The following is a 13,870-nucleotide window of genomic DNA, read 5'->3' on the forward strand; positions in this document are numbered from 1 at the left end:
AAATACAGTAACACAGTCATTTCCAGATTCTACACCCTACTCTAAGAATCTGCTTCAATTTAGGAATCCACTTAATAAATCTTTCTCCAGAGCACTGAAACACCTTAATTATGGAAGTTAGTGCCTTGAAGCAATCATTTATTACTATATTGAGTACAATGATGTTAACACGGTTGAAGTGAAGACACAACTGAAGTATCAGGAGGTAACACGGCTGTCTCAGTTCTTATCCCAGGTAACACAGACAACGTGAAGCTATGGAGAAGGTAAGAAATCCTTAAGAAGAAATTCTGTGATATCAACAGCAGTGTTCTGATGAAAGTAAAGAGAGGATTAAAAAAGCTGAATTGGAAGGAATCACTAAAAAAGTGGTAGATACCTTGACTCTTGAATTTCTGCAGGGCATCATTGTTTTCAATTGTCTGTTGAGGAAAGACAAATGTCATATAATCAGTGCACGTAATAGAAAAAGCACTGTAAAAACAGTGCTTTCTTAACAAACCCATGCCCTCTACCTGTTTTTTTTAAGTGAAGCTTTTGCATAGTGTTTTCAAAAGTACCTAAAGATCTGTTTAAACATTTAGATTTAAGAAACTCACATCTCATTTAGCTAAACTAGGATCTCTAAGTCCTTAAGGGATTTATTAGGAGTACACAGCAATAAGTAGACATTTAGGTACCATTGAAAACAACTGAGAGGAAAGTATGGTCTAGATTTCACACAGTGCTTAGAAATCAAAGTAATTTAAGTATTGGAGCGTTTATCACACCTTCATCACTGACATTACAGTGCCAACACGATTAATGGCAATCCGGAAATAGAAACAACCTCTTACATCATTTGGTTCAGCTGTGGTACAGGACTCATCTTATCAATGCACAAAAGGTTCAAGCCAAATTCGTCTCTCAAACATCAACAACACACTGCAAGGGACTAAATGCAGCTATCACATACTTTCATTTACTCTGAAGTTAAGAACAAAACTAACAAAATTCAATTTTCAAACCCAAACTGAAATTTCAAAACTACCGTTTTCTTTTTTTTCTAAAAGTTTTGTCTAGTAAAATGAACCTACTTAGCATAGAGAAAGGATAAGTTTAAGTAAATCTATGAATTCCATTCTGCAGGTGCTCATCAGGATAAAAATAGTCTAGTCTAGCAATGTAAAATAGAAGTGGTCACCTTTAGCCAAAACAGGTGTAAGGAAAATAATCTGTACAAATACAGTCCTTAAAGCTTCCTAATAAGCATAAACAATAAAACCCTGTGTGGTGCCAAGAGTTGGACTCAATGATCCTTATGGGTCCCTTCCAACTCGGGATATTCTATGATTCTGTGAAACAGAAATTGGCCTTTACAAACAGAACCTTTTTGATTATACACAAAGACACATGAACAAATGTAAGAAGCCGATGCCATTTCACGTGCTCAGAACATTTACAGTTTTACTGATGATGTGCAGGGATTTCATTCAAACAGCTCTCATGGATTTTAATAATCCAATAAATAGAACTTTTTGGTAACAACCGTGCAGACAAAGTATTCCTTTGAATTATCTTCAATAAAAAAGAATAACAATAAAAAACTCCATTACCCTTTCAACAGTTGAGAATTGGTTTGAACTATGTAAATATTTGTCATACAAAATATTCTGGCAAAAAGGATTTCAACAAACCTCAAGAAAACAAGCAAACAAAATTAAAAAATGGGACGGAAAAAGGTCAAGGTAGTCTGACATCAGAACAAAGCCTCTTTTGTTTAATGGAAGGAGAACAAAGATCAGCCAAGCAGGGCTGACAATGCGAGAGTTGCGTTTCTGATAGACTGCTCTGATGCAGGTGCCGAGTCAGAGCCCAGAAAAGCTTTCAAATGGGCTTAGTTGTGGAAGTTTCAAATAAAATCCATAAGGCACAATAAGCCAGTACAATACACTGCACTCCGAGAAACAAAAATGTACGCAGTCATGGAGATGGAACCATTTGTTCATGCCAGAAGGCTCACCATATTTTCTTGCTTTTGTCGCAATTGTAAAGTCAAGTCACTCAACATTTGGCTGAGGGTTGCCCGCACAGCGGTGTTTATGCTCCGCTGGTGACAGCTAGATACATATGTCTCAATGCAAACCTGATGAGGAAACAAGACAGCAATACATAGATATGAACTGTAACTTACCAGTAACACACTTTTTAAGAAGATACCAAGGTCTCTTGCATGCAGATAGTCAGCCTTCCCTATTATTCCTTATTATTCCATATTATTCCATATTACTCTTTATTAGCACACAAAAACTTTTCAGCCATATGGATAACTGAGTAAAAAGCATTGAGAAGCAGCATGCAGTTCATCAGTTAGGGAGTCTCACAGCTGCAGGAATGGTAGGGCAGAATTGGCAAAATCTCCTTCTGTCAAACCCAAGTGAGTTTGGCACTTGCACTGTACTGTAAATAATTCTTTAAATAATTATTTAAATGCTAGTTTGATTGTTCGTTTCTAGATACTTATTTGTAACTACCACTCTGCAAGCCTGTATCTATAACATAAATACCCTCCAATTCTTAAAAGTTGTGGCTATTGTCATATACCTACTTGCCACATTTTTCTATAATTAATTAGTAAACACTGCAGCATATATGTACGCACATATATGTGTGCAGTATTATTTACTAAAGCGTGTGTATTTGCATCTGAAAGCCTTTGAAGGGCTTTCCTACTACCTGGACCAAATGTTTTCAGTTATCTCCTGAACTCCAGTGGTCAAAAAGTCCTAAAGCCCGTTAAACCCATAGAATCCTTTGCAGAGGCCAAACCACGCAGTGCTGCTGAGCTGCTGGCAACAGTGGCACGACTATTCTCTGGAGCTCTAACTCTTTTTCAAGAGTTCTTGAGTTAATTGATGAAATACCATTCTCAACGATAGGCTGACTTTCTGGAAAGAGCGTGGTTGATATCTTCTTCTTCCCTCCCCTTCCCATGCCTGCTGATGAGCAACAGTACTGTTCAGCTGAGCTCTGATCTTACAGAAGGCCTCTGTTCTAAAACGGCTGGGCAAGGTACCTTTTGAAAAGCCATTGATGAAGAAGCACCAGTAAAAATTCGAGAGCTCAGGGCCCCAAGGAGGTATGCAATGGACATTTTGATCATTTCATGCATTCGGGGACTTCCAGCTCTATGGCATGCAAAGCACAACTACGAGCAAAACACAGAGGGGTTAGCCAATGAAACAACAGAGTCAAACAAAGCAAACTTACAAATGGTAGATGGGAGCAACAAATACACACATAAAACCAAACAACAGTCAGAACACGACTAAACTTTCTTGCAGGGGTCCAGGCAAGCATGAGAAGTTGCACACAGAAAGATCTAGTCCGTTTTCAGTACTATTAATACTTCAGCCACATAACACAGTACTCTTCTTGTTGCTTCATTAATTTGAGACTGATAGTATTCAGTAAGATTTGAGGTGCCGATATTTTATATATATGAATTGAGACTTGCTTTTCACAGGGAGTCCCCAGAGAGAGTTCAGTTCCATGTGCAGGCAGCACCTTTCCAATTCTGCAGTGGCTCCCACTTTGCTACAGAGGGCAGGCGAGGAGAAGTAAGGGACTTGGAAAGAAATGCCAAACAGCAGGGGCACTGGAGCATTGAGCTCCTTTCTGCCACCTTTCCATTAGAGCGAGCCAGAACAATAAATACTGAGGTTAAGCAAATGCTGAACTCTGAAATCATTTTCTGTTTCCTACTGCTTACACCTTGCAGAATTCAGATAGAAAGCAGTATTGAGTCCAACAGTTAAAGCCTTTATCTTACCTAAAACCTGACTGGGAGGAACCCAAGGAAGCATATATGTGCTTGGTGGGATTTGCTAATTAGAAAGAGCTAGGCATTCACTGAGACAGTATTTTCTCAAGGAGTGTGGGGAAAACAGCTGTACCTCCAAACACACTGAATGAAAACGTATGTGACTGCACTACAGTTTATTATAATTCCCTGAAGGAAATAAAAGTTCTGTTTGTTTCAGTGGCTGATCTCATCAGCCCCCATCAGGGATCCTGCTCATTTTAAAAGAAAAAAGAAACTACCATTGTGCTAACTTATACCACTATACTAGCAAGGGTTTTTAAGAGCCTGACTAGCCTTCTGGGAAGTGAAGTGCAACTACCAACAACAGCAGGGTTTAATTCCAATCTATGGAAAAATATTTTCAGGATACTTTAAACGAATAGCAAGCCTATTGTTATTCAAATTTACAGAGAGAACAGAAAATATGTTTTTTGATATAGCTTATAGCACATGGAGCATGACTAATGGATCATTTTTCCGTAAACTCAGTCACTACTCTTAAAGGCTGAAATCTGAAGGGTTTAGAGCCATTAAATGTTTTTCCCAGCATGTATTTTGTCTAACCTAGAGCTCTTTACCTACGACAGAGATGTGTTAAGCTGAATTCATCAGTTTTTGCTCTGCATGTTAGAAAGTTTGCTGAGAAAAACTGCAGGAGGGGAAACTATCTGTATTTTTTTGGTGTGGTGCATTAATGAAAAGAGGGTTTAGTAAAACTTAAGAAGTTGTAGCTGGTTCTACATACCAGTTCAGCTCAGTTCATCCAGTTGCACATTAGAATTTTATTTTCCTTTTTAAAGTAAAAAATCTCCCCCCCCCCCCCCCCCCCCCCCCCAAAAAAAAGAGGAGGAACACATCTCTAAGTGTTTACATACATTAATTCCACCTGGAGTTTCCAAAGAAGTATTTTAAAGAATAAGGGGTCCCTAGCCATAGTCAAGGATGAAATATGGCAATGCTAGGGACTGATGAGCTTTTTTTTAAAAAAGAACAGTTAACACATATGTTGGGAGTAAGGAAATGGTACATGAAGACCACAAGGACACGTATATAACCCTTACATTGCTCCACGGGCATTAGCTCTGCCCTACACCACATTAACAATATAATTTTAGAACACATTCTGCATATATGTGTGCTGTGCAGGAGGATTAAGTGTTCCTGTGCATTTTCTCTAACCTGAATAAACAGTCCAGTGGCTTGCTACACACTGTACTAAAAATATATTATGCAGAAATGCTCACTTAATAGATCTGCACGTTTATTTTTCTACAACCAAAGCTACCTTATAACTTAATTCAGACTAAAAACTAATGGGAAAAAAAAAAAAAGGAGAAGAATGACTAGTACCACCAGGACACCACCATATATCTAGAGTGGTAATGAATTCTTTACCTGGAAGCATTAGGAAAAAGACAAACACAAGGCTAACAAGGCATATTGAAGCATTTGTGCTGACAAAGCACTTTATAGCCTATGCACCTCTCTTGATGAAGATTCAGTAGTTTTAGAGTTGCACCAGCACAGTGCTGTTATAGAGAACTCAAGAAAATTTTTTCTATTGCAAAATGCAAATCAAAATAAACATAAGGAATACTGAACATGCAGTGCTGTAGTATACAACTGTCGGTCAGTTTCCAAAAGTGTGCCTTCTCATGCAAGCCCATCAGCTATGTCCATTTTGCAGCTATTTCTTCATACCAGACATAAGGTAATATCAGTCCTTAAGATGGCAATTATGATTTGGACTACTTCAGTTTCAGGATACACATGGAAGACACACAATAGCTAGTGGGGAAACACTAAGTGACACCAACACTGGTATGACAGAGGCACTTACCTCAGCAATCTTCAACACTGAGCTCCCATTCAGCTCAAATGTGGAGGTATATGTTATACAGAGCAGGACCTTGAATCAAAAGAGAGAGAGGAGGGAAACAAAAATTTAAATTTCATTTGCAATTGCCTCCTTTCCTCACCTATGTGCTTTTAGCCACAATTCCTTCCATTCTCACAGCAGATATCAGAAACTTTTAGCATCACATGTTACTGGGATAAATGAGTTGGCACAACCAAGGTGCTTAGTTTTTTCTTTCTGAAAAGCTGCAACTGTTGGCCCCAGAGGTGTAACCCAATGGATTATTTTTCACTGTTTCCTACATCTGACCAATGAAGGTAAGACAGTTCTGTGATCATCTCTGGCCTTGAACGCCAGAGTTGATTGCCAGAATCTGTTTATATTTTATCCACAAGCTTTGCATGATTTATAACCAGCCCTTCCATTTATTTCTATTAGTATGACAAATGAGAGAGGAAAAATGCATAAAATACAAATTATCACCCAGGTGACACAGATACACATGTATTCTGTGAAAATGGCCATTAATTACTGCTTGACATGGAAAGGATTTCCAAGCCTAGGATATTTCCAGTAAATGGATCGTAGTCACTTGATAATGAGCAGCTAAAACACAACTCATAAGCCCCGATTTATGAGGGAAAGCTTGTCCTGTCTTGAACTCAGCAGGAGTAAGAACTAAAAGCCCTGCACCTTCCCTTGAAGAGGAGTGGAAATGTGGTGTGATCTACCAGGGAGCAGTGTGGTGGGTGAGTGGGGCAATGTGGTGACAGGTACTGTGGTGTGATGCCTTCAGAGTCTGGTGATGTCCTGACAGTCTGATCTACCGTCCTCTCTCCTTCAACATCTAAAATTCTCTCAGTGTCGGAATTTATGCTTTGCTTGAAAAAGCTGAACCAGACAGAATTTCTTAGGATAAGTGTACCAGGAAAATATCAATCACACTAACAGTAATATATTGGTCCCTAGAACTTCCTTAGTCCCTAAGTACTACTGTTCTCTGCTTCAAAGGAAACTCAGGGCATCAGATAAGTTAGCATTGCTGACTCTTAATCATTTCTCTCATTTATTACACGCTTCTCAGTGGAACTAGGTTTTTATTTTATGGTTCGATTCCTTGACAGCTATACGTGACATCCTGGGGTAATCTCCTTAGCATAGCATGCAAAACAAATAACTTTGCCACAGCACATCTGATCAAATCTTACAAATTACACAAACAAAAAAAGGAACCAAAGGGACAAATTTGGGAAGATTATTGCCCTTGAGCATCATTTTTCTGACCTTTCATCGTATTGCACAGTTTCCACATTATGATGGAACAGTAGAAAACTGTAAAGTAACAACTTGAAATAGCAGACTAGATTCACCTCTCATTTCCAAGCTATAACATCTCTCTAGGAAGTAAGGATCTCTACAGTCGTCTCACAGCCTTCATAAAGAACAACAGAAAAAGCAGACAAATCCTTACTGTAGCACTGCTTAAGCAAGCCGCAGCCCTTGAACCCCCATCATTCCCACTTCATCTGTTTGGGAGAATTCTCCTCTGTGCAGTTATTTTGTACCACAGGGGAGAAAATCCACTACTAGTAAACATGTATTTAATAACTTCAGGGGAATTTGAACTCTGTACACGAGAAGTTTTGCTCTTACAGGTAGGGACAAAAGAACCTGTCCATGGATGAGTACGTCATTTTTCTGCAGAAGGACATAAATAACCTCCTTTGGATTTTGACAGTCACTATGAAAAGTTTCTATGCACTGAAATGCACTGCATCTCTAATTTTTTTTATTTTTATTTTTTCAGCAGAGCTGTATTTCACTTCAGGTTGTCACACTGTCATGATTTTTTTGTTGTTTGCTTCGTTTTAATCAAGAAAATACCTATCAGGAGTTTGATCCTATTCTTATGGAAGATGGAACTAGTATAAGAAGGGTTCCAAGAAAACCATATGTAATGGCAATTCTATATTGTCTATATATGCCATCTTGCCCTGATTCTCACCCAGTCCTTCACAGACAGAAGCTATTAATTTGGACAAACACTAGAGGTAATGAGAACGCAAAAAGACATGTTATTCTTCTGAAGTACAATAGTCCTGGGGATATAATCTCATTTTTAGATATTTAGCGTTTAGCTTTAGAGCAAAACAAAGTTTCTGAGCCAAGTTTTTTCACAGTTCTTGAACCACAGAAACTTACGAAGTTAGCAGTCAGACTTTTTGCATACTCTGGGCTTACTCCACTTGTTACCATCTTCCCTTACAAATCATTTCTAAGATCTGGAGGATGGTCTTTCACCATGCGTAAGACTGCTCTCGGCTATGATTTTCATCAGGACTGCCGCAGGGCTCATTTATAGTCTTGGCAACGTTCCAGACACTTAACTCATGCGTCTTCCCATTTCTGTGGAACAGAACAGGAAGACAAGCAGTCTTCTCTTCAAGATCACTGGATGAAAGATGGGATTAAACAAACAAACAACCCCAAGTCATTCAGTTCCACTAAGGACACTAATTCTCCAGACAGTAAATCCCTGCGGTGGGTTAATGTTGGCTAGCCGCCAGGTGCCCCCCACATGGCTCTCCCCCTCCAGATGGAGGGAAAACATGATGAAAAACTCATGGGTCAGGATAAGGACAGGGAGATTGCTCACTGGTTATTGGCACTGACAGAACAGAGTCAACTTGGTAAAGATTAATTTCATTTATTGCCAATTAATAACAAAGTAGGATAGTGAGAAATAGAAACAAAACTCTAAACACCTTCCCTTCCACCCTCATCTTCTTCCCAGGCTCAACTTCACTCTCAACTCTTCTATTTCCCCCCCTCATCAAGGGCGGCAGGGGAAGGGGGAATGGGGGCTGCGGTCAGACCCTGATGCTTTATCTCCACCGCTCCACTCTGCCCCTGCTCCACGTGGGGTATCTCCTACAGGATGCCGTCCTTCCTGAACGGATCCTGCAGTCCTTCCACAGGCTGCAGCTCCGGCCCGGGGCCTGCTCCTGCGGGGCCTCTCCATGGGCCGCAGCCTCCTCCAGGCCACATCCACCTGCTCCACCGGGGGCTCCTCCACGGGCTGCAGCGTGGAGATCTGCTCCGTGTGGGACCCATGGGCTGCAGGGGGACAGCCTGCTCCACCAGGGGCCTCTCCACAGGCTGCAGGGGAACTGCTGCTGCCTGCCTGGAGCACCTCCTGCCCTCCTGCTCCACTGACCTGGGGGGCTGCAGGGCTGGTTCTCTCACATTTTCTCACTCCTCTCTCTCACAGCTGGAACTGGCCCTATCCAACATGGGGGCAGCTTCTGGTCTCTTCACGCAGAGGCCACCCTGCATCACCCCACTACCAAAACCACATAAACCCAATGCAATCCCATAGGCTGCTTAACTACTCAGAATACTACCTCAAGCAGTCTGCATTTAAAAAAAAAAAATAGAAAAAACAGAGAAACTTTCTTGTGCAATGGCATTTTGTTTTCACAGTCACTAGTAGTAGAAAGGAACTGATTTGTAGTTTTTTTCCCTTAGCACCTTCAGTACAAAACAAAATTGAAAATCAGTGCTGTGTGTTGCATTTTAGAGTCCATACTTTTTTTTTTTTTTTGGAAGGAACTCGGATAACTGTAGAGATAATTTCAAAGTCACACAACCTCCAGGATGTTTTAATTGGCTTGTATTATCTTGCAAGTGCCCAGATGAGATCAGATTTCTATAAAAGGCTTATCCATAATGAAAGCATTCATTTTAATTACTGTTGAAGCTTTGCCTGTCATGGAACAAGAAATACAGTTCCAACTCCCTGCCTCCCTGCAGTTTTCACAATAGGTAAGAAAGGAAATAAAAAAGTGTTTCTTGTTTCTGATCATATACTAAAGTCATTGGACATAAAAACAACTGTACAGTATTTGAACTGCAGTGGAATTAAACTTACATCACAATGTCTATCCCATACTTTAAGAGGACTTTTTTTTAAAGAGGGAACATTTTTAGGTTATAAGAGGGCTAAGTGGTGCCAGCCATGTTCCCTAGGTGCTTAGTACCTATTTGTAGTAAAAGGCAATTCTCATATTGAAGAGCTTACTGTGGAGTCACATGAAATCAACAAGGTCTGAAAGAAAGCAAGCAGTGTCCCCCAACATGGAGAACAAGAGAAAAGGTATAAAACTTGAAAGCAACTATAATCTACCATCACCTAAGGATGCTTCAGTGATTCACTGCATTTAAGTGCCCAAGTCCAGCATCAATACACCACTGTCATCCTTCTTCTGTTCCAGCATTCAAAGTTCAATTAGCAAAATCCTCTAAACATCTGTTTTCCTCCTAGCTGGGAGGAATGCAGCCACTTTAGTCCTGAGAATGCTGCATTTTGCAGCCACCTCTAATCCCTTTATAGAATTCATAAAAGAACCATTTCCTGACTTGTTTTACTTGCAGTCTAGTAAGCTTGCATGCAATGTACACTTGAGTGATTCTCAAAACCTTCTCCCAGCTGCCCTCGAAAGAGGGAAAACACAGAAGACAAGGCAGGAGTAGTCTTCTTCTCATTTAATAATTCAACACTTAAGGCAGTCATTCCGTATTTCTGCAGAATAGTTTAAGCAAGAGGTGTCCTCGTATTTGGCAGAATAATTAGTAATCTGGTCATGTCCATTTCTTTTGCCCTTATTTTCCTAAAAGGCCAAAGAACGTAAAAGCATTAACGAACTTATGTACATTGTGTCATCATGTATCCCCACACACAACACAGCAATATTTTAATTATGCAGAGAAAGGAGACAGCATCTCCCATGAATCAGTCAACCCATAAAAGGTCTTGCTATCACCAGCAAATGGTGCTCAGCATTATGAATGCACCAGGGCTTCAAACAAAAGGATTGTATCTGGTACAGAAGAACCTCACAAATTATCAATGATGACATTCTGAATGCTCCCAGAAGACCATGCCCATTAGTTCACTAGACTAAAACAGAACTACTGCTGAGCACTATTTATGGTGGTATGAAACCAAGTGAAACTTCTGCTTATGTAGTACAGTTGTAAGAGGGAAAGAAGTGATTTAAAGCAATTGCTTAATAGATAGTTAACAGGTTTTCTTAACAGCTCTGTGACTTTTATCTTTAGATTTATAACACTTAAGAGCAAAGAAGATTAAAAAAAAGGCTGACTAGCACTGCTACAAATTGCAGATTACAACTTATTTAGGTATATCGCATTACTTTATAAACTAGAAGATAGTTAAACTGAGCAAAACAAAACTGAAAAAGAAGAAATACAACTGAAAAATTAAAAATGACAAAGCTTTAAAAGTTTAAAAATCATGGAAATTCTAATGCTTATTCGCTCATTAAGAATGAGATTTTAAAGGGAGATTCAAGTAGATCAATCATGAAATAAGTGCTTTTTGGTCTGCTCATGGTGTTAGGAACCTCCTTTAGATAGGAATGGGTAGTATTACGTAAGAGAGAAAAAAACAGAAAAGGGGAGAGGGGAAAGTGTGGAAGGGAGAGAAAGACTATCACCATGAAAAAAGCAATTAAGTAGGAAAGTAGCAAAACCCAAAAGAAATAAAATTATAGAAAGGAAATATTAAGGGGGGGCATCTTAAACCAAAAAAAAAAAAAAAAACACAAAACCACACACTAACCCTCAAAGCACTGATCTACTCAATGACTATATAAAAATAAACATTTTTAAGGCAATCATTTTACATACAGATAAGTGTAAGATTACTGTATGTAAAATTACTGTATGTAAGGTGCACGTTTTTAAAAATTGTTTCTGTGCTATGCTGGTAAATTATGTTGGTATAAAAAAGACAACTGTATAATTGAACAGAAATTGTAAGAGAGGGAAAAGGCTGAGAAAAGAAGGAAATAAGTGACCACCAACTAACACATACTGCATACATTCATGGCAGTAATTTTGCTATTTTTTTCTTCACACATGGTGAACCTTTTCTTTCTGTATCAAGTTAGTTCATTCAACCACTTGGCAAATTACACTGATTGCCCTAAATGTTTCCGGGAAAAAAAAAAAGAAAACAAAAAGAAATATATTAAAGCCCCTGCCTCTCAGCTGCAATCCCTTCCCTTTGAACTTAGATCCCAAGTAAAAATGAAGTTACATGCATCCACTACCAAAATGACTAGAAATGAAGTCAACATACTGGTCTAAGTAAACCCCAAGCTGTGAAGGAAACAAGAATTAGTGTATTCCTTGACTAGAAGATTTTACCACTGAGTAAATCTTTTTGGACAGGGAAGTGGGATGAGAACTTCTTTACTCTCAGCTACATGTACATCAAGGGAACCTTCCGTATGGCAACATACTTTAGGGCAGCCCATATAAGCTTACTGTTTTCAAGTCGCTAGATTTTTTGACAAGATGGCCTGCAGACAACCTAAGAAGTGGTGTTCCACAGGTTGTCCAGCCTGCCAGAGCACTTCACCCTGTCCAAGACCATCTCCTGACCTGCATCCAGGAAAGATAATAAAAACCCAGGTAAGCTGTTTTTGTGGTTGCAACACCAGCCACTACCACCCGAAGTCCCTGTACGAGCGAAGAGCCATAGGGAAGATGACCCAGAGCTGGCTGGCAGTGTCACAACAGCTTACAGGGACACGAGTTCCTTCTGCAGCTGCCCCCAGCACCAGGCATGCTGTGGTGGCAGCAGCCCTCATCCAGGAGCCTCTATTTCATGGTAGGCTCATGAGCAGAGGGAGCCTGAGCTGGGTGCACGTGGTCTGTGGCGCATTTACAGTATGTGGACAACTGCAAGTCAAAGCTACAGCAAGAGACCCTTCCATGGCCCTGTTACGTGGCCAGCTTGTACTGTAACCTTCAGTAAGCAGTAAAGCCTGGCTGCGGGGCAAAGATTAAATGTCAGTATATGAAAGTTAAAGGATTTCTATATTGGGCTTTGTCATCAGACAATGCCTGTGTGGTTTACCTCCGTAACAGGTAAGTTCTTGCTATACAGACGTAAACAAAGACTAAAAGTCTGTAAGAACTTGTACTTCCCCTCCACACTGGACAGGTGTTAAATGACACTTTGCAGAACTAGAGACCTGCCTATTTTCCATGTGGCACAGGAAAATCTGCAGGTATGACTCAGTGATTCATTGCTTGCATATGCTTCACTGCACGGAACAGCTCTGTGATAAAACTGCTGAAGTTCCTTTATTTCTCTTTTTTTGAGACAGTTTTTCTTCAAAATCAGCACTTCTGCAACAAAGAATGCCAGTCAGAAGCACTCCAGAATAACAAAAAAACTCGTATGAACAGCAAAATCTATGCAGTATTAACTCTGCTTCTGAGCATGTATACTGTAATATAGCATTTGATCCGTGTATAACAGGATTTTTTTTTATTTTTTTATTTTAATTTTTTTGTCCCTCACAGACCAGTCATTTGTTAGGTAACTTGGGAAAAAACATATTGCTGAGCTGATCTGCAGTAAAGAACCCTTCTGTCTTACCCATGCTAGAGACTGAAGGAGGAATCACCATAGAAGGCCAAAGACAGAAATCCTGCCCTGTTACACTTTCCTTCTTTTGTACCTGTTATGGAGAAAACTCAGGTATTTAATTCAAGACTTTGGATTCTGCTATGATGACCAGGAACCTAAAAACCAGGGGAGTTCTTTATGATTTTATAGGCATATCACAATCTTAATTATAAGTACAAGGCATTTACCACAGCCCTAATTAATTCAGGAAAGGACGAGCTTATCTTGAAACACACAAGGTAGGTCACTCAATCTACTGGAATTAACCTGGTTATGTAAAATTAAGCAAAAGAATAAAGTGAATTAAGAAAGGAACCAGGAAAAAAAAAAAGGCAAACCCAAGAGAGTCTGGATTTGTAACTGGTCTACATTACAATTAACACAATGAAAAGGCTGAACAGGGGAGACACTAAAAATCCTAGCTTTGCTAGGTAGGACTGATCTTAAATGAGAATCTTATTTGTGTGACATTATCCAAGTTTTTACAGACTTCCCTCTTTGACAGTGCAGATTGCTAGTATACCTCTGAATTAGGGACTGGACAAAAATCAGTTACTGCCTATTGCTCATATCAGGCAGCATTGCTACAAGAACTGATGAACACATTCAAGTGAAACTTTCATCTACAAATTTTCAGCACATTCTTTACTATTTTTTCTTA

General features: G+C 39.6%; 1 protein-coding gene across 5 annotated transcripts in view; it reads right to left on the minus strand.

Annotated features, from left to right (window-relative positions):
* The window catches only part of ARFGEF3 (ARFGEF family member 3), a 93,657-nt gene that overhangs the window by 50,803 nt on the left and 28,984 nt on the right, over positions 1 to 13,870 (minus strand). For 2 of the 5 annotated variants that reach the window (XM_066994240.1, XM_066994241.1), the window contains exons 5-8: positions 5,685 to 5,753; positions 3,056 to 3,187; positions 2,003 to 2,125; positions 380 to 422 (exon numbers count right to left, since the gene is read on the minus strand). In XM_066994240.1, the coding sequence (XP_066850341.1) occupies positions 380 to 422; positions 2,003 to 2,125; positions 3,056 to 3,187; positions 5,685 to 5,753 (367 nt within the window). The remainder of the gene's footprint in view (positions 1 to 379; positions 423 to 2,002; positions 2,126 to 3,055; positions 3,188 to 5,684; positions 5,754 to 13,870) is intronic. The other 3 variants (XM_066994243.1, XM_048075710.2, XM_066994242.1) reach the window with 2 other exon arrangements.

Source organism: Anser cygnoides, chromosome 3 (genome assembly GCF_040182565.1).
Source record: "Anser cygnoides isolate HZ-2024a breed goose chromosome 3, Taihu_goose_T2T_genome, whole genome shotgun sequence".
Classification (NCBI taxonomy): domain Eukaryota; kingdom Metazoa; phylum Chordata; class Aves; order Anseriformes; family Anatidae; genus Anser; species Anser cygnoides.